At 40.8% G+C, this 22,102-nt stretch overlaps 1 protein-coding gene across 3 annotated transcripts; it reads left to right on the top strand.

The window, feature by feature from the left end:
* The first annotated feature begins 687 nt into the window (after positions 1-687).
* arl10 (ADP-ribosylation factor-like 10) lies at positions 688-21,490 on the top strand. 3 transcript variants are annotated; one of them, XM_038708026.1, is made up of 5 exons: positions 688-960; positions 5,436-5,619; positions 12,493-12,668; positions 13,754-13,838; positions 13,930-17,296. In XM_038708026.1, the coding sequence occupies exons 1-4, from the start codon at positions 823-825 to the stop codon at positions 13,820-13,822; spliced, it is 567 nt and encodes a 188-aa protein (XP_038563954.1). In that variant the 5' UTR covers positions 688-822; the 3' UTR covers positions 13,823-13,838; positions 13,930-17,296. The 3 variants fall into 3 exon arrangements, with proteins under 3 accessions (XP_038563954.1, XP_038563955.1, XP_038563953.1); XM_038708027.1 differs by lacking the exon at positions 13,930-17,296 and having other exon boundaries at positions 13,754-13,849; XM_038708025.1 differs by lacking the exons at positions 13,754-13,838; positions 13,930-17,296 and adding an exon at positions 17,303-21,490 and having other exon boundaries at positions 696-960.
* The last annotated feature ends 612 nt before the right edge of the window (positions 21,491-22,102 follow it).

The raw sequence follows: 22,102 nt of genomic DNA on the forward strand, positions 1-22,102 counted from the left end.
AATTGGCTACCAATGAGCTTTAGATTTTAGTTCTACTTGCATTGCATTTGTAATTTAATAAAATTTATGTAGGCTATAGTGGATATTGTGACTGAAATAGATGAACTGTGTACACAAATGTTTTTGGAGTAATATTATTGTATATTGTATTGTCATTGAACTTTATTTTTTATATTAAATGATGTATGCTTAGAAGCCGCTAGTATCCTCCAGACTGCCTTTTCATGATGCTCCTGCCCCCCTACAATCCTGAAAAAGGACCAAAATGGAAATAAGCCGTTTGGCTTGCGTTTTTATCCTTTTGATGGTTTTTGAAGTTGGGGCATCTCTTGCTAGAGGAGGAGGTGAAAAGAGGAGCTGCAGCAATGTGCAGTATGAAAAAAAAAAAAAAGGTGTTTTTTGGAAATTAAACCATGTAAACCTGTTGTGGTACAACCCCTAAATAGGATTTTGAACCTGAAAATGAGCATAATACCACCTCTTTAATTAACAATCAATAAAGAAGTTCAATCAATCAATCAGAACTGAATGTACTGGCTAGAAGCCGGAGAAGCGGGGTTTGCATACAGCTCTTGAACGCAGCATTTTTTTTCTGTCCTCCTCCTGCGCGACTCGAAACAAAAACAAGCAGAGAGCGCTCGGACGGTCACATGTGGTGCACCCAGCAGCGGCAGCAGAGCAAGAAGAGGGAAGCGGCAGTCGGTCTCAGCACTGTCGGTGTCCAGGAAGCACTGACCTCCCCGCCCCCCCCCCCCTATCCCCAGGTTCCCCAGGTTCCCCAGGTTCCCCGGTTCCGGACGCGGATCCGCGCGCTCTCTACATATGGTTCTCCTCCGGCACATCTCTGTCGCCTTGACCGCCGCCGTGGCTGCCCTGGGCTCCGCTCTCTTCATCGCCTTGAACTTCTTCTACAAGAGGCGAATATGGTCACCACAGGCGGAATACTGCACGATCAAAGAGGTGAGACAAGAGCGCTTGTGATTCTTTCACACCCGCATCCGTTTATAAGATTTTATTTCTTAACTATCTAACTTGGACCGGGAAGGTGGTGAGGAGACCGACATCACAGCTGGCAGGCTGACTGAAGGAAGAAAGCGTTGCACAATTATCACGAGCATAACTGATGATGAAGATGATGCTTGGTGAATAAATGAGTGGTAGTGGTGATGAGGAAGATGATGGTGAGAATATTTAAAAGCAGTAAGATGTGAATGTTGAGAATGATGATGTATAACTGACGTATTAATGGTGAAGAAGAAGAAGATGATGATGATGAGATGAGGAAGATGATGTGATGATGATGATGATGATGATGATGTGATGATGATGATGATGATGTGATGATGATGAGATGAGGAAGATGATGTTGATGGTGAGAATATTTGAAAACAAGAAGATGTGAATGGTGAGAATGTTGATGAAGAGGAGGGTGATGCTGCTGATGACGTGTCAATGATGATGATGATGTGATGATGATGATGAAGATGATGATGATGATGAAGTTGATGGTAACACTGGTCAAAAAGATGAAAATAATGACAATATTGATGAAGAAGACGATGATCATGAATGAATGGTTGTAGTTGTGGTGGTGATGAAGATGGTTTTGATGTCAGTGGTGAAGATGAAAAAGTAATGGCTTCCCAAATGTTGAAAATGCACAGATGTGTATTTTAGCTTGGTTGGAGGACCAGCCGGGTGACGGAGGTTCTTAATATATGAGTCGTCAATGGAGCACTACATCTACAGATTGAATCTCTTAATAAATCCATTTGCATGTCTTTAAACTTGTTTCCTAGATTCAATCAGCTGCAGCCTGTAATAAGCTTAGCCCGCTTTATCTGGCTCAGCCTGTCTTTAGAGGATAATACAGTTGCTATCTGCCAGCGGCTCGCTGCAGACCCTAAATGTTTTCATCCCAGGGGCCCAAGTGTACGAACATGCATTGTAATCACGTCTTGTGCTTTGGAAAGCAGGGGAGTTGACTAACAGCGTGTTTTTGACCTCGGGGAGTTTCAGCAGGTGGGAGGGTTGCACACGCTCATTTACACAGTGACAAGCAGTAGAAGATTCAGGTGCTGGATAAACTGTACAAGCAGCCACAGGCTAGAGACAAACTTGGAATTTGGCATCACGTCAAGACCTCAGGAGCAGCTACGGTAGAGATATTTTGATAGCCATTCGGTGTGTTTGGATTGCCTCTTTATAAAGCAGACGCTAAATGGGAGATGGAAACAGTTTTGCCGAAAAAGTTCTGACTTAGCGAATTTGTAACTCATGTCTGAACAGCTGTTTCCGCTGTCTGTGTCTTGCAGGTGTTAGGCCGCGCTGTAATATTGTTTGTGGGGTTCATCAATGGTGTTAAATGATTCAAAGTATATATTTTATGAACATTATGGTTAATATTTATTTACACTTAGTAGAAGTAACATTTCTTGACATTCAGCAAAAAGTATCTGAAAGTGCACAGCAAAGTATCTGAAAAGGACCTTTAGAGGTGGATGCATAATTCGGCAGAACAGATGATGAAGGCTGCGTGCCCAGATTTGCATCCACCTCTTTTCTCAGCAAAATGAGCATAACCACCCGCGAGGTGCATGAAACTCTCAGTAAGTATGCAGAATTCGGCACAACACCTGTTATTCCCATAATGTGCGGAGACATGGCTGGTTGCAACTTGCCCGCTTAAAACACATTTCTGAGGACCTCTCTCCATTTTTCTAAGATCAACGGCCATCAGGTCCATGCGACTGGTTTTGTTTCTGGTTTGGAACCCATACGTCTTGTTTATTACAGCATGTGTAACATCAACTACTGATGCAACTACTCTTGCCGTAGCCTGGTTTATTCGCTCCAAACCAGCTGATGGAAACGCACATATTTTGCATTTACAATGTCTTTTTCTTTTTTGCGACAATTTAAAAGTCGGCTTAAATTTAGCATGACAGTTAGATGGAAACACGGCTACAGTGAGGTTGTTTAGTTTGGTACCGTCGTGCCTATACAGAGACCAAAACCCAAAGGTGTTTAAAGACCGTGTCTGGCAATTGCTGGGTGGATGCATACACAGCTTTGGACAGGCTAGCTGTTTCCCCCTGCCCCCAGTCTTTGTGCTCATGCTGTGTCTCATCTCACTCTATGAAAGAAAGAAAATAAGCATATTTATAGCCTGTTTGATTCCTCAGGTAACACTTGGTTATAACTGAAAACATACTCTTGGTGTTACTATGCTACCACTATCGTTCTCGCTGCTTAAAAGTCTACTGCTGAATGCAACAGCTTGTTATCTGGGGGTGATTGAAAGGCATTCAGGGTAATGTACTAATTCACTAACTGAAGTTGGTAGAGAAAAAAAAATCACAACATTTAATCAGTCCTGAAACATTGAACATGAGGGACTGATGATATGTGACAGCATTAGAGGATTATAGTTGCCATCACTCGACTCTCTTCTGTAAAATACAGCTCAGCTTGCTGAGTGCTTCCTTGTGATAAAGCTAATGTGTTGCCAAACGTCTGCTTTGCTGGAGGGTCTTGGAGCAAGACGTCAGATCCAACAGTGCAGATCTGCAGTTATGCTTTTTTCCTCCCTGGAGAAGCAATAGAAATCAATACGGTATCACTGCCTATTTATGAGAAAAGTATGAACCGGCAGAACTGAGTTTAAATGTAAAAGATATTAGATAAAATAAATATTTGAGCTGACAAAGGGAGCGGGAGATAAATGGCCAGTGTGCTGCCTTGATTTGGAAAATGTCAGAACCATTTGTTAACCAAAGAAATGTGAAAGATTTAGAAAAAAGAATAAAGTGGAATGTGAATTTTTTTTAGATAAACGTCTCCTGTATGATCTTGGAGATCCAATCAAATGACTAGAAGGAAGCACATTTGCAAGAGTTAATCGCTCAGCATAAAGTCTGTGCTGCAAAAAGAGGAAAAGCGGTACAAGCTCTGCAGCCTCAGCAGCTACAGAGCCGCTCAATACTGTCAGGGTTTGAGGTTTGTCTCCCAGTGGGTTACATAAGCCAGAAAATACATGGAGGCAAGCTGCAGATCCAGTCAAGCAACCATGTTTATCTGATGCCACATTTACCCACCAACACCAGTCAGTGATTACAGCCAGAAACATGTCAGACAAAAATTTACTTCATCACCACTATTACAGGGTGATTGTGGTGAAGTCAAATTAGAGTAAATGATCTAAACTACTTTTTCAAGCTCAATCATCCATCAACAAAGTGGAGTTAAGTGATATTTTTAACAAGGAAACTAAAACTGATGCATCTCAGCGCTAAAATGTCTGATATGAATTGCTAATTAACCTCCACAGAACCGCTGCCGCGTGGCATGACTAAAGCCTAACCTTGTGTGACTTTTAAAAAGGGGATGACTGACGTGTGCAGGATCTCAGAGGGACTGTGGCTTCCCGGTGTCTCTTAGAGACCCTGAGAGACACTGAGAGAGTGTCGAGGTTTGAATCCGGCTGCTAACCTTCGCTGAGTGTCAGCCACTTGTCTTTCTACAGATACAGAAAGAGAGATACCAAGTACTCTCTGTTTCTGCATGTTCTTTGAAATCTGAACTTAATATGCGATAATAAAGAGCAGGGTTACCGTGATGCTGCTCCTAGATGTCTTTTAAAGTATAATATTATGAGTTATACCTCTAGAGGTTTGCAGAAGCTGATTAATTTTCCTGAACAGTCTGCAGTGTCTTTCGCACACTCAGGGTCAGATTCCCAACTGTCAAGTGCATTCAGTTTGATACATAATGAGGATCCAGTCTGCAGAAGTGTCATCAAGTTGAGAGATAAGTGGTGTTTGCTAATCTGTGAACAGTACCAGCATTTGGTCTTATTGTTTTATTTGTTGTGGATTCATTTAGCTGATGATCAGAATTCAGTTTGCACCAATTCACGTATCCCATATTGGAATCATATAAGGTGTGTTAATTGTGTTCTGTATTTCTCTGCACTCATTAATTACTCTACACATGCCACTTAAATCTTTATTTATGTAAATACACCAGTTTGTTGTGTGTAAATGTCTCACGGATATTATGAGGTTGACAGATTTCCATACTTTTGGCCATGTGGTGGACCTGAAAATGCGATTGTTTCTGGCTATTTCAACTATATTGGAGGATCTGAAGACTCATATTATGGAGGCCAGAGGGTGTATTGCATCACCCAAAGTCATCAGACAACCTGTAATCGCACTATATTCACATTCAGCTGTGGTATGATATGCCTAATGTGTCCAAACATTTAAACTATTAATAATATTTGTAAACCTAAGGCAAATCAGCCATGCAGCCTCACTCATCTTAAAACTGAGCAAATAACCTCATTCAGCGTTAATTATAAATTATGTGAGTTTAATTTTTGCCTCTAGTCTGCATTTCTGTCTGTTATCGACTTTGTTCTCTGCCTGCAGGAGGAGGAGGAGCGTGGGAAGCGTCAGGTCCTGGTCCTCGGTCTGGACGGGGCCGGGAAGAGCAGCATGTTGCAGGGTTTGACCCCCGGGGAGTCAGCGACTAAGAGAGGCCGCTGCCGGCCCACCCGCGGCTTCAACTTCATGAGCCTCAACGCTCCGACCTGCCAGCTCGACTTCCTGGAGAGTAAGACTCCTTTTATTCCTCCAAATCAAACACTGCAGGCTCTGTGGAAAGTTGTTGAAATCAGAAAGAGCTCCTGTTCAGTACAGCAGGCCATTTGTTTCATTAAACTAACATTTTACTTGAATGTAGCATAGTTAGCATGCTAATGTGAATGTAACCTACGCACAGTTATGTTGCTAACATATAGAATGCTTTTTTACATGTATGTAAGCTTTTTAGTTTTTAGCTAGAATCTTCACATGCATACAACATAATGCTAGTATTTTAGCACAAGTTAGCACACCGACATCAGCATGTTAGCGTCAGGTGATGTCAAGACAGACTTTAGCACTGTGAGAAAAAGTGGAATTGAGCCAACTTTTTCTGCAATGCAACGTGCAAGTGCATGTGCACATTCATCTTACATTACCTTATATTGTAAACTGAGTAAAGGCGTCAGTATACTTCAACTGTAGCACTTTTTTTAACCTTTATTTATTCAGGGAGCTTCACTGAGAGCACCCTCTCATTTGCAGGAAGGCCCTGATCACAATCACACAGTTACACATTCACACCTGGAAGCTGCCCAGTACAAACGCAGCCCGGTCTGCTGGTCACTGAGCAGCTCCACCGGAGCAGTTGGGGTTATGGGCCTTGCTCAATGGCACCTCAGTGGAGGTAAATGAGGGAGGGCAAGCACTGCTTGTTTTACATCCACACCAAGATTTATCCTCCCGGCGACCTCCCGGTCACAGGCTCGCTTCTCTAACCTTTGGGCCACCACTGCCAGATAGCCGAACACCATTTGAACAGTTAAGGAGGAACATGATCATTCCTATCGTGTTTGTGTCACCTGATGAATGAAGCCCGATATTTTCCCTCTTTTTATCTGTGTTTTTGGTCTCCACAAGCTCTTGAGGGAAATATCTGGCTCTTTAGCTGCTAAATGCTCCTCTATGTTCATCAGCTAGTCTTTAACTGTGTCTGTCTGCTGCTTACGGAGAGCAGGGTGAGTTGAGCCAGTTTTTACTTGAGGCGTCTTTAAAGTGAGGACATGACAGTAATGTCTCCAACTAATATATGTACATATATTTCAGAATGAGGTGCATCCTTGGGAATTATCACTTTGGATCTAAAGGAAACGCTTTGACTTTCCAAAAAAAGGACATCAATTTCATTTCGTTGTGCCAACTCAAATGCGAGTATACAACATTTCATCGCACTTGGATCGTGAAACATTGCAGCTACATTTTTGTCTCCTTGTGACCTTGTTGTTGCAGATCTTATTTAATTTCAGTCAAATTAACATGGGGATAGATCAAATCATGCAGATCCAAAGAGGAAAGGCGGATGGGTGCAGTTAGATTATATTTACAGACAAACAAAAAAAATCCTGCTAATTAGCGATCCACTGAAAGCCTCTGCACCGCACTAAAAATAGCATAAATTACTTGGTTCTTTATTGAGACCAGTCTGCGTATGAGACACTCAGCTGCAGCGGCCTCAGGATGAGTTTCTGTGGATGTATTCGGAGGATCGTGCCACGCTCAGCGGTTGATTTATTCATGATCTGAACACAGAGATCGGTGGGCCCCTACAGTCCTTTTCTCGTCTCTGAAAGTAAGAGGAACACACGTCGCCGCCCACTCAGTCAGAACAATTCATTTGACCCGGTGAAGTAAATATTGGAGTCTTTGTCTCGGTGACATTGATGCTGAGGCATGTTGACAGCTTAGCGCACACTCACTCACATCAGGAGCAGTACAGTGCAGAGGCCCTCTGACGAGTTCTCTTTATGAAGTCCACTGGGGAAATCAAGCTAAAAGCCTTTAAACTCTAAATGAAAAGATGCAGATCAGATCAGTGAGAAAACTAATTTCAGGCTTTGAGCAGCTGAGATTTGTGTTAAAGGGAAGTGAAAAACAGCATCAGGAAGAAGTTCCTAATATATTATACAAACTGTGTGTGTGGTTGGGGCTCAGATTCTCAGCTTTCCTCTTCAATAGACAGTCTAGTTTGCTTTCATCTTTATTTTAGGAAGTATACTCTAATGCTGTCAAGTATACCAAATATTCACTGTTTACAGTTTGCTTATATGAAACAAATAAGTTTCACAGGTGTCAAGACAAACATGGTCTCGCTCTTCTCTTTTATGCTTTGTCTGTGCACAATTTATAAAGATACTGGATTGAAATGTTGGTTCCCCCCCTGTGACCAAGTTGTAGAGTAACGTACTGAGCGTCAAGGTTACAAACGGGACAACACTTGAATGTCATTGGATGGGTTGGGATTCAGCATATTTGGGTGTCAAAGCTCAATTTAGCTGGCTGCAAAACGTGGTAATAAAAACAACCCCGTGTGTGGTGCTGTGGTTTGTGTAGGTGCTCTGAGAATGCAGCCACACAAGCCATTGGAAATATTGCAGAGGTAGTTTTCCTCTCAGGACTACAACTACAACTTAGATCAATATATACACTCATCCACATTATTCACACCCATATGAGTCAGTGTTTGCACGTGGGTGTGTATCTGATAAGGTGGCCGCAGGACGAGCGTCCCGCTGAGCTCCCTCTAACTATAAAAGACAGCGCTGAGCTCCACCCTCTATACCACATCAGGTAAACAGGTATTTATTGCTGCGATGTCACGTCAGCTAAAGTTACATCACCACCCAGTTTCCTAGCAACATTCCTCCATTAAGTCCAGCACTAATGAGTTCTTGCTGAGCTGAATTCAGAGGTAGTGACTGAAGTCACACCTGCCCGCCTGTGTGTGAGCATTGATTCGTTTGCCCGCTGATCGCCATTGGTCATTACAGCTGCAGGTCAGTTCCTCTGCACAGCAGGATTCTGGGAAATTAAAGCCTTCAGTTACTATGAAACTTTCTCACTATTGAAGCTGGTGAGTGAATTTTCTAGCAAATCTGTCCTGTGACCGTGTAGGGTACAAACTATGTTGGTTCTGAAGAGTTGCAGAAAGCTTTTTTCTGAGCTGTAGACTTATGAAGCCAGTTTCTCAAATCACAATGAATCACACAGCAACTAGTCAGTCAAGTGAGTCAGTCAACTAATAGTTCACAGAGCAGGATAGATAATAATCTGTGTAAACAAGATACATGGTCCACCACCCACCGGCTCTGAGATCTGACCCCTCCATGTTTAAAACCACAACAAACAAATCCAGGATTCATGCGCACAGACACACAGTTATTTCCCCAAAAGACTCAACTGAGATACAGTATGTCCTTAATTAGAAGTAGGTGGATCAAACACTCCCTGAATACTAAAACAGTTTCTTCGAAAACTAAGAATAATGCCTGTGATTACAAGAGAAGAAAAACATATAAAGATAAAAGAAAAAAGGGAGTTAAACAGAAAGTATATCAAACAAACCTCAATATGTATGAAATTCTTCCAAAAACCATGAATAGAGCTTTTGAATACAACATGAAAAATAAATAAACAATAGAAAAGAAAAAGGGTTCTAAGAAGGGAAGAAAAACAGAAAAAAACATGTATAAAACAGAAATCCCAACCCCATAAAAATGAAAAAGGATTTGCACAGTTGTATTTTGCTCAGAGCCTTGCTGTCATGCAAGGCATGTCTGGAGGCAAACAGACAGAAAACAATTGATCAGACCAATTTCCACAGCAGGGACACTGTGGATATAAATAATGGCCGACTTTGATCCCTGAGTGAAAACTAGATTAGTGATTTCACTTATACATTTATCTGTGGCTAATTTGTTTAAAAAGGAATGCCAATAGTTGATTTAATTCTGCCTATTGATCTGTCCATTTATTTTGAAAATCCTTATTTTACTGTAACACAAAGAATACAGACGGAAAACATCTGCCACACTGAAATGTGAAGATATTCACGGTGACATTACTGCTTCCCTTTACCAAATGACAGGTAATTAACCTACAGTACCTACAATTTTGGTGAAAACTACAATGCAAACATGCACAGAGATTCATGCCCAGTACTTGGGTATATGGATAAACAACAAACTTTTATTTAATGTACATTAAAGTGAAGATTGGCTTTTATTTTAGAAATAAATCTAGCTTTACTTTCAATGCCAAGAAAAAGCTACTTTTCACCACACACTGGGTTGATTGATTATGGTGACATATTATATATGCACGCAGCCTCCTCCATCTTACGGAGTCATTATTGCATTCTTTATGATCTGGTGGGTTGGACATCACTGACCACCTGCAGACAACAGCACTGGTATATTTTTATATGTAAAGCAACGCTAGGTAGCTACGCTCCTCCAAGTGGTTGCTTTTTAATGTGCCCAGGATTTTGACAGATCTGGGGAAAACTGCATTGTCATACTATGCACCCTGGGCAAGGAATAATTTGCAAAAAGATCTTAATCTAAAAACGTGTATATCAATTGATAAATTTAAGAGCATCATAAAGAATGTGGTGAAGGAGACATGTGGTTGTTTTTCTTGAGAGGCCACTGTGTTTGAATACATGTTTTGTTTTTGTCATTTTGTGTATGTAGCATTTTAATATGCTGTGTTTATGTATGGCTGCTACGTTGGCCAGGGCTCTCTTGTAAAAGAGATTTTTGATCTCAATGAGACTTCCTGGTAAAATAAAAATTAAAAAAATTCTTGACCTTGGGAACCATATCCCAGGTCATCCTCAGCAAATGGAACGAGATCTAAATATGAACCATGTGACACATGACACAAAAAAGCATAACTGTGACGAAGTTTGCTACTCAGTCACGTGATGACACCTGAGTATATCCCATTTGCTTGAAACGGCTGTGGGATACGTTGGAAAGTTTTGGGGATGCATAAGCACAGGGGTTTTTGCCGCTCATTCATGCACACATACACCAATGGCAGCAACCTACACTGTGATCAGCAGACAACCCGCTCTAACTCCTTAGCTACAGCTGTCCCAAGTAAACCTCCACAAAGATAGAATCCAAATAAATACCCGTTCCTGGGTTAAATTCCAACCAAAATTTGCAGCATCATCCCGTCATCCCCGCTGTCTCTCTCTTCAGCTGTTCTATCCAGTAAAGCCAAAAACACTGGACATTTTCATCAGCATCTAAACACATCATACATTTGAGGGTTGGAACACGCTAAGGACCCTATCTTGCAACTGGCACAAAGCGCAGCGCAGTGCCGGTGTAGGTACCAGATACGCTCGGGTGGTCAGATCTGCTCGGGGGCCTGCGCTTGCTGGTAACGTCACATAACGTGATTGGCTGTACGTTTGTATGATGACGTGGCAGATGGTGATTGGCTGTATGTCGTACTGTTTACGGATATAGTTTTCGGTGAATTACTGTTACAACCAGGACTTAAATGATCTGATACCGGGCAAACAAACCTTTGGGGCCGATGTAACATAAATGATGTACTTAACTAACTGTAAAAAATGGGCCAATGATCGGCCCATAGAGCACGGACAGCAGCCCACTGGGTAATTTTCTATACTGACATTGGGCAGGCCCAATCACATCTCTTACTAGCCCCCCCCCCAAAAAAACATCTTCAGACAGCTGCCGCCAAATTCGCAAAAACAACCGATATATTTGCTACCGAGGCTGCAGTAGCTTCAACATTAGCTGCAGTACCCTACATAGCGCAGGCACTTGAAGGAATAAAGGAGAGCCGTGTCCGCTGCCAGGCAGAGGAGGAGGCGTGAGACAGCGAGTGACAAAGTGACAGGGCTGAGGGAGAGAGAGCAGAAGGAGAGTGGAGGTGAAGCGGTAAGCATGCAGTGAAACTGTGTGGAGTAAAGCAGCCGTCCTCCTGATCAGTCCTGAGCTCCATCAGAGCTTCTAAATTATTTCAGAAGTTAAAAGTTGAATTTTGTTTCCTCTAGAGTGTTTCCTCTGTCCTTTCATGTCGCGTTCATAACTACAGGATATAACTCCAGTCTGTAGTGGAGTTCAGACACTTCACTGATAAACCACAGAGCTGAAGAGGAACATTAGGCTTCATGATCAGAGACAGTTTTTGATCACGTCCACACTTCTGGCCATATCCCCCTCCTCTGCTGCGAGTCTGCAATGCAATCAGTCAATTGATGGTTTTTATAATGCAGCATTCATCCATCATTATAATAACAATCCGATGAGGTACAAGCGCACCTGGCTTTTAAAGGTAATGGGAGATGACACTATGATTGGTTTACTGCATGTTACGCCTGGCGCACTGACCATTTTGTTCTGCCGTTAAACTAGCAAAATTGAGAAAATTTAGATTGTTAAAATAGGGCTCTAAAACTCCACACACAAATGTGTAAACCCGTAACCAAATTTAATTTGCACAAGAAGATTTTTAGATGTAGATGTTATTAGATTAAAGAACTCCCAATGGGAGTACTTGGGTGGTATGCGTTTGTGATCACCTTACATTTTTTATCAATTATCACATTTGTATATCTGTATCATGAAATGCAAATTTGTCACTAGTACTGAGACGTATTTCTCCTCCTAGAAATGTTCCAAATGGTTGAGTTAAACCTCAGTACAGTGCTGCAGGAATGAGTCCAAAAACCCAGAAATTAGTTTGTATGCCTATTCTCTGGGTTTTTTGAATGGACTTTTGGTTGGATGTCTGAAATAAGGTACAGTATGTGTTTAACACAAAATTAATAGATATTCACATTAGGTTAGTTAATACCCCACTCTTGAATTTTAAAGCTTTTACGTGTCTTAAAAAAGGCCGTTGCTAGCAAGTGGCTAAATGAGACTACAGAGGTTGTTTGGGGACATAAAACATCATTGTGAATTAAAGTAAAAGTTTTTCAGAGCCCAAAAACCGAAACGTAAAGAAATGGAGAGGTGTTAGAATTCAAAGTAATATATTTTCTGATATATGAATGTTTGTTTTCTCTGTGCTGCAGTCGGTGGCGGGGAGGACCTGCGGCGGTACTGGTCGGAGTACCTCAGAAGGACTCACGTTCTGGTTTATGTGGTGGACTCCTCTGACAGGAGCCGCCTCCCATTGGCTAAGGCTGAACTGCACCGCCTGCTGAGGGTGGAGCCTCAGCTGCCTGTGGTCGTTCTGGGAAACAAGCAGGTAAACCAGATAATCAAGCCCAAAATACAGCCCTTAATTAACCATTTTGGAAACCTAGCTGTTGTTGTGTTTTAGATGTTTAGATGAACGTTTCCTGCCATTCCAGGCAGCCGTTGGTTTCCATTCATTTTCGTACTGTACAAAAATCAACATTCGATGCAAACGTCATGTATATAATCATCACAGTGATGAACAGGTGTTAACCGTAACAGTCAGTTTTTCTTTAAATTAAACACTCACCTAAAATCCATCGCACTCTGGTATTCTGGTAAACAGTCAAGTCAAAACTATTATTATATAATAATAAGTTCACAACTTCCAAAAATCAATCTAGCTAGCTATTTTCCATCTAGTAGTATAGTTTCAATTTTATCCTCTCTGCTGGCAAGGTTTTATTTTGTCTGAGCAGGCCTTCAAGCTTGGATTGATTATGCTCAAAGGGGGAATAAAAGAATAATAAGAATTCTGCACTGTAATCTATATTGTTATATATTTTTTATTATATTTTATTAGCTATCTGTGGTATTGTTTTGAGAATATTTAGTGGAGAACTTGTTTGTAGTTTGCAGCAGTATTTTCTACTTTTATATAATTTATTTATCATGTGTAATTACAAAAGTTCATAATAAACCAGCAGCAATTTAATGTTTTTCCCTTACTGTACCGAAAATAAACCGAACCATGACTTCAAAACCGAAGTACATACCGAACCGAGATTTTTGTGTACCGTTACACCCCTAGTCCTTTCAGGCTTCCATAAAACAGTTGCAACAATCACACGCCATCACCCAGAACTGCTTCCATGCCATAATTTGCCACACATGCCTTTCTTAGCGAAGTGGAGTAGATCCAGAAATTAACACCCCGATGTATGTACTGAATCAAGAATTGATTTTGAGATACCAAAAGATTCACAACCCTAAAAATAATATCATGCATTTAAATCCTAAATGAAAGGCAGATGCCTTAACTGTAAAAATGATTTTAAATGACTTTATGAAATGTTAGCCTACTAGTCTTCTGTGTTATTTGTCTGTATGTATGTGTTTGTATTTTTTTTATATGCTGCTACCTGTCTTGGCCAGGTCACCCTTGCAAAAGAGGTTCTTAATCTCAATGGGACTCTCCTGGTTAAACAGAGGTTAAATAAATAATAATAAAAAACATGAGGTGAGCAGGTACACGTTGTTCCATCTTCATTTATCCAGCAGTAATGATCCATGAGACTCCTGAAATAAACATTTCTGCATTTCCTCCTCAGCTCATATTTCTTCACCCTGCGTGGCACTTGTGGAATTATACATGACCCTTTGAGGGAAGCAAGAATATTTGTCACATCTGCTGTCAGAGCGCTGCAGCTTTCATCCCCTCAGTGCTCTGAGCCACTCGCAGTATTAACAAGAAAGGAGCCCGAGACAAAACTCAGCCAGTGCACGCATTGTTAGTCATTGTCAGTTAAGCTGAACGGCAGAATGCTCTCTACAGAGCAGGTGCAGTCCAGTTATCTGGTGCAAGATATCATGGTCAAAACATCCAAGACAAGAGGGATTTTAAACCACTGCATATGTAAAATAATAATGAACACTTTATTTTTCCTACTTTCATCTTTAAAATGAATAAGGAAACCTGGAACATCAAACAGAATATCTACTGTGAAAGTTAAAGAGAGGTTTTTTAAACCTACTGCTGATTGATATGAAAGTATCTACAGGTTGCACTGGAAAGCTTTGTTCTACATCAAAATGTTCAACACAAATGAAATACTTCTCAGTAAGCATAGCTTTGGTGGTTTGCAGGCCAAAAGACATGTAGGCATCCAGGTTAAAGTTGGGTTAAACAATGAATGTTACATAAAACCATCGTTTTTTACATTGTTTAAATGACTATTTCAACATGAAGTGAGGATCTGCCTCACATTAAAACTTGACGTCAGATGTAAGTTGGTAAAATACACAGATTTTATTCCACATATGTTCACAAATTATCTTTGCTGGATAATATCAGTTACAACTAAAAGGACACAATATGAAAACCGCGTGACTCCAGAGCTAGTCTATTTCTCTCTATCTGGTTCAACAACTCACAGTAAAAAGCAGCGAGAGCCTCTCTTAAAGGAGCGGTACACAATTACCAAAACAATCTTAAATAACTTAGCCAAGTGCAATGCAAAACATACTTATTCATTGTGATTAATTCACTTTTAATATTCATGTGTTTTTATATGTTTTTAAAAGTTCTAACTCAAAAAATATACATCTCATATAGTAAAAAAAACTATGAGTTAGTTAATTGTTATAGCATGCCTGGCTGTTTGTGTTCTGCTAACATAGATGCATGTGACAAAGGTGTAAACAGATAATCGCACTAGCTACAAATGGAAGATATTTTGCCAGAAATATGAGTATTATGAACATACTGATCATACAGCTGGACAGTGGAGAAGTGTATTTTTCTGCAGGAGTGGTTTAAGAATGGTATAATAAAATCACTGCTACTTTATTATTTAAAAATAAAAAACAAAAGGACAGTGCTCTACTTTTCATGATGTTTGTTTCCCAGACCAAAGGTTTGGTTCAAAGCAGTCCCTACTGCCAAACTGTATAACGAAATTAAATCAATAGATGTCATTGACCGCCTGTACGTTAGGAAAACATCTTCATCCAGCTAAAAAATAATAATGATTGCTAAACCATTTTTAAGTAAGACTACGGCCTAAACTTTTGCCACATGAAGCAGGTGAAGTAAAAGAAATAATGTCTTCTTTTACTGCGGTACTGGCTCTCGCCCTCCTTTGCTTTGTTCACTGCCTCGGCAATCTCTCTGTTTAAACTGTACAAAGAATGTTTCCATCAGGTTCCTGTGTGTGGAAGATTATTTGGCGGTGCAAAGAAAAGAGGCGGACATCTGTAGACTCTAGCCTTGGTTGAATGGTTTGTGTAGGAGGGTAGGAGGGCTTCACAGACACAAGTTTTGATCATAACAGACCATTAGAAAATATGACATGCAGTTATTTGTAGGGACTAATTGTGAGTTATTATGTAAGTTAATGGTAATGTGATTCTTTCTTGCAAAGTCAATTCAGCTTTTTGAGGTTGATTACATTTGTGCTTATGTCAGGTATCAAACAACAACAACCTTTCCTTGACAAATCTGAACTGCAATTGAATAGATTTTTTCATTGGAATAAAGTGAAAAGGTAAAATCAACATTAAAGCTGTTACAGTCTACAAGGAGGGAGTGTGTAACACTTGCAGGCTTGAAAGTTTGTGGAGGACTGTTGTCAGTTTTAATTCACAACAGTGCAACTGACTCCAATGGTATCCCAGTTTATGTGCTGTAGTTAATGTATTTTTACCAAAATATATAAAGTATGTAGCTAACCGCACAAGCGACAAACAAAAGCTGTGTGTTTGTATTGTGTATTTAGCCTAACAAGTATTTTGGTATTTGATATTTTTAACAAAACATGGCAAATGCACAGCTTATGTTTGCTAATTAGGGCTGGACCCGAATATTCGACTATTGGTTTGTTGGGTACGTTTTTTTTGCACGCGGACGCCTGACCTCTTCTCACAGCAATGAACGTAAAGCCCCAGTTCACATCCAAGGGAAAACAAAATGCTCTGTGGGAGCACTTTAGACGGAGTGATGAAAACAGCAGTGTGGCAGTTGTTATGGCATTTAATCGTTTTACAGTTGCTTAATTTAAGTACAGATCCACACAGTCAAATAGCCGGCATTTCACTAAACTGACAAACAAACAATATAATGAACACAATTAAATAATTATGTTAGGCCGATTGTAGATGAAGAACATTTAGTAGGCTATAATTAAAGTTAAAAGCAAATTTTGCATGATAACATGTTGTTTTAGGTCCACTACTGCGCTTATCCCGTCTGCTCTCCCTGGACGCCCATTCAGCTATTCCCAGATTCCGCTCAGCCTCTCACACTCTGGACACTACAGCAGTCACCACCCCGGTTCCACACAAATCTAGTCTTCCACTCTACCTCGCTCATCCCCGGCTCAATATCCGATCCCTTCAACCCTGCAATAAATATTCCTCTTTTATCCAACTCCAGTCTCCTCCCTCTCTCAGACTTGCACTTGGGTCTACTATCCTAGCCGTAACAAAGTTAAACACAAATAAAAAGCTTGGACTATTTGCTAACTACCAAAGCCTCAAAGCTCAAAATATGGCACCCGGGCAAGCCCTATTGGTAATAGCACAGTTTTTTCTTCACAATTAGTCTCACTTATGTACTATTTTCGCCATATTTTGACTTTTTGCTAGCTCGGTTAGCTGTTATGTGAGAGTAGTGCAGAAGCATTGTACTTGGCCATATTTTGGCAAAACCTTCAACATGGATAGATACACAGCTTCTGTTTATTATAGCATGGTCAGTTGTTTTATATGTCAAATAAGCTAACGTGCAACAAAGGTGTAAACAAGCAACTCACAAGCAAAAATTGGCAGCTGTATATTTTGTCATTAAGTGGCATAAATACAAGAACAGTAAAAACTCAGGTCAATGCTGGCACGGTTTATGTATGTTTATTGGATATTGTCCTTGAAAGAAGGATTCACTTTTTCTTGTCGTACTGAGTTGAACCGGTTTTACATTGTTCACAGGATAAGCCCAATGCTGTGAGCGTGTCGGAGCTGCATGAGGCCTTGTCTCTGGGCTCCATGACCGAGGACAGGAAGCTGTTCCTCTTGGCTGCCCAGCTGGGCTCTGATGGAGCACTGAGGAAATCCTGCCAGGGCCTGGACACCTTCCAGGACCTCCTTCTCCAGCTCATTTGATCCCCCCCCCCCCCGCCTTCACAGAGCAGAAGAGTAGGAGATGGAGGGACGAAAACAAAAGGAAGCAATCTTCCTCCTCCTCCTCTTCCACCTCCTTGTTTAAGCTCTGGCTTATTTGAGGCAGAGGAGGATGAGATGACGAAGACTGCAGGAACTGATGCAGAGAAATTACTGAAGAAGATGCCAAGATAGAGATAAAACTTGCAGTACCTCCTCGTCTTCCCCCTCGCCCTTTTCAAACTACGTCAGTTGGTTTTAGAAAAAGCTGCTTTTGAAGGCTCATCTCATTTTCCACTTTTCTTCCGGCTGGTCTCATCTTACTCACTCAGAAGAGGAGGTGCATAGCGGGGACGAGAACAGAAGGAGTAAGGTTTTTTTTCATGGAGTCTGTGACTCAGAACCACAAAGTTCACCTCCTGCCAATGATTCAGACTGGCAACCTGTGACAGACGTGTAGATTATTCTGTATATGAACTGAAGTGTGTCACGTTTGTAGATGCATACAGATGTCGTCTGGTTTGCTGTTTGCTGAAAATGTGTGGTCTGAGAAATCAGCATAGCAGAACGGGTTAAAGTTACGGTTGCCAGGTTGGAGTCCCTCACAGGGACTAAACTTCATCGACTGACTGTTTGGAAGAGATTCGCTGAAGTCCCGAAGTGAGGCTTTTCTGAGATCTAGGGGGGATTTTGTGAGGGAACTTAAAGAAGGGTCCAAAATGACATTTTAAAAAGCAGTGTGATATTTTTCTTCTCACTAGCCTTTTCAGCTTATGAAAGAAAGTGTCTACACTTTTCTATGAGTTTCATCACAACAGTAATCATGCGTTTAGTCCCGACAACACTACACAAATTACATCCAACTCCCACACACCGTGTCACTCCCTACTTTGTCTTCTCCCAGTATCAGACAGAGGATTTTATGAAGATAGGATCTGACTTCAGTTACTCTAATTACTATAACTCTGTTCGTCCGAATGCTTTCAGACCAGTTCGGATTTCATCCCCTTTAAAGCACATTCCCAATACTGTTTATTCCACAGTTAGATCACTATGTAGAAGAAACTTAAACAATAACTAGTATCCAGTTAAACACACATCCTTGAATGTATAAATGCAGATGTGAAGTGTTTGACTTTAATGCTACTTGTACAGATAAACTGGAATTTGCTAGATTCAGATGTTTGATGCTGTATAGTGTGAAGCAGTGTTATGCTCATCATGACGCACAATTTTTTAATGAATGTGAAGTTTTATTCCTCTTGATGTGCTGTGTTTCTGCAGAAATGTTGTTTTTCACAGTAACCAAGAGTTTAGTGGATTATGTACGTCTGTTTTTATAACCAATGACTGCTCGTCACTCTTGTTTTACGTGTACTGTAACTGTTTCATGCATGGCTTTGTTTTGTTGTTTTGAAATGTGCCAGCTTTAGTTTCCAAAACAGCAAGTGTCCATTTGGGTTATTTAGTCTTAAAGGGGACGTCCAAAGTCTGTTTATAGATCCCGGCGGTGTGCTACTGCTTATGTGAAGAAAAGTTGTGTAAAGCCTTTTGTGTCTCAAGAGGCAGCCGTGTGAAGTCTGATAAATGTTCTCATGTGAATCCCTTGAACCAGCGTCGGAGTCTGAAGACTACAAGTTTGAAAGTGAGAAGATTTGGAGGGTCGGAGATAGAAAGAAGTGAGGTTACCAGACGCTCATCTCTGCTGCAGGCTACCAGCTCGAGGCTACATTAACCGCTACTAGCATAACACACCCCAATCTCTAACTGACCTTCCTGTGGTCATGTTGCATTGTGGGTAATGTAGGCGCTGGGTTTTGACAAGGAGTAAGAAAGGAATAAAAAAGATGATGTATCTTCTTCTGCTGCATCGTTTTTTGATCCTTCTTTTTCCTATCCATTATGAGTGACGGTGTTTTAGGGGTGAGATGTGTAATCTGTGGAGTACTCTTAATGTTTTTCTCTTAAAACAATGGAAAACAATCTAACTGAGGTGAGGTAAAGTCTCTTGTTTAACACTCCTTTCCTCGCAACGTTCCTTCAATGAGGTTTTATATCTAAAAAGGTGCGGCCACTTACAGTATTTGAACAGACAAGAAAAAAGTAAATCGTTTGCCTTTATTTAATCTTGTAATCTCATTAATGTGATATTAAGGTATATTTTGCATGTCACACCATTGGACCAGAAGTGGACACGTGTAGAGAGAAGACGCACCAATAAGCATAGTTATATAATCAACCAATGTACACAAAATGTACTCAAACAAGTCGCACTAAAAACAAAGTGGATGGATCTATAAGACAAACACAGGCTTGTGTAACAAGTTAAGTCTTTCTATCTGTCGCCGCTGACTGAGCATGTCAGAGCAAACACAAACACAGATAAAACCTATAGTCCTCTATAGCTGCCTGACCTTGTTTTTGTTGGGGCAAAGTTCCACGACTGGTCAAACAGGAAGCTGTTATTGCAGAGACGTCACCCTGGCTCAGAGTTACAGTGTTTTCGCAGTACGCCGTCAGTTCCGCAGGTTTACGACGACCACGAGGCAGCATGACTCAGTCAGCATGAAACCTCACAGCTTGTTGATGAAATCATCAGGCATCAGACTCAAAATAAAAATAAATAAATATTAATGTCGTGAAGTGAAACTCATTAAACTTGAGTTTTGATTGTTGACCTGAAGTTAATATGCTGGCGATACAAGTAGTTCACAATGAATATAAATCTTACATTATGACGTCTTAAGGGGCATTACTGAAACACTCAGGGGTACCTGCAGACTTTATGTACAGTGTGTGTTCAGACTGAAGCAGACTGACCGGTCGAGGCAGATGGAGTCATGTTTCTGCCTCTCGATTGGAAGTTTTCCTCGTCTGTGTTGCCAAGTGCCTGCTCATGGTGGGAATTGTTGGGTCTCTGTCATTAATAGCCCAAAGAGTACGGTCTAGACCGGCTCTATATGAAAAGTGCAATGAGATAACTGTTATGAGTTGGCATAATATAAATAAAATTGAATTGAATTTAAGATATGAGGAGAATTTCAGCCATGGAAAACCTCAATAAGGACTCGGCTTGTCAGACTAGGGTCACCTTTTAACAGCAGATGGACTTTGTCAGTTTAACCTGTACTAGATTTTACTAATGTTACTACACTATGTTTTAAATGTAATGCTAAACTAACGTTAGCATGTCTGACATTCTTGTTATCATTCAGTCTTGGAAGGAGTACTTAGATCCTTTCACCTTTTAACATGACAAGGAGCCACAACCAGACAGCTTTTTTGTACGGGGCCAAAAGCCAAAAGCGCTGGGAACCGCTGGTTTATTCTTAAACAATGTATTGTTTTTTATGTAAAATCTTAATCTGTTAAGGAGTTAGTGAGTAAACCTCTCAAATACATGTTGTGCAGTAAAAACTACAATATTTTACTCAAGTGAACACTGAGATTGAACTTCTGGTCATCATGTCAGCATGCTAACGTGCCATTATGTAGCTTGTCAATATTGCTAACATTTAGCATGATCTTTTATGTATGCATTAATTACAAAGTACAGGTGAGGCTTACAGGTATTTGGTCATAATTTTCTACTTAAGAAATGGGCTAGTTTGACCTGTTGGTACTCCACGCTGAAAAGTCAGGGGATTGAGGTCATGAGGATTCATCCTCTGTGAACCATGAATGTCTAAACATCTAAAGTTTACCGGCAAAAACATCAGACATCAAGCAACATCTAATGTATTGAATTGATTTATTAAAATCAGCGGTGTGGAACGCTGAGCAATCAAACATCCCATATCTCCAATCTGCTCTTGCTTTTCAAATGCTTGTGCTGAGTTCCTCCCCTCCCTCCTGAATGGTCCTGGGAATGTTTTCTCGTGCCTCGGCAGGAACTGTTCGGTAGATTGAGGAAGTAAATTATTGACAGGTGCAGAGGGTCAACACAGTAGGTCAAACTATTTTATTTAGTTTGTGCTGACAGAAAGACAAAAGACAATAAAGATAATGTGCTCAAGGTTCAATGACTGTGTGTGTGTTTGTCTACCAAGCTGTTGCTAAAAGCATGTTGACTTAGGTGCCACCATGAGGAAGACAAATATCTCAGTATCGATTGGATGGATTGGCATGAAATTTGGTACAAACAGTATTGGTTCCCCAACAATGAGCCCCGCTGACTTGGTGAGTCCCTGATTGCAGCACCAGGTTGTAACGTCTCAACTTTTGGATGCGTTGCCGTGAACCTCGGAACAGACATGCAGTGTGTTTATATGCACTTACATAACCAGGTTCCAGCTGTTATTCTCCAGTAAGCTGATTTCTTAAATGTCACATAAATGAGAACCCTGGTTTCCGTCATCATGGTAGGAAACTAGAGAAACCTGAAAGCTGATTTCCGTTGCCGTTTACACGATAACTAGGTCTATACATTAGTCTTATATCAGGAAAGAAATGCCATCGATACATTTGTTAGATCTCAGTGAGTAATGTCTTAACACGATGTCTCGCAGCCGCCTCACCAAGCAGGAGTTGCCTCTTGCACCTTCTGTGGGGCGGTTGGCATAAGAAACCGATCATCCATCTACGTAGGGCAGAGTCTTGTAGTTCCAACCTTCGTGACTTCATAGGGTT

Source organism: Micropterus salmoides, unplaced genomic scaffold (genome assembly GCF_014851395.1).
Source record: "Micropterus salmoides isolate LMB-PRFRI ecotype aquatic unplaced genomic scaffold, ASM1485139v1 Ms_hic_scaffold_9, whole genome shotgun sequence".
Lineage (NCBI taxonomy): Eukaryota > Metazoa > Chordata > Actinopteri > Centrarchiformes > Centrarchidae > Micropterus > Micropterus salmoides.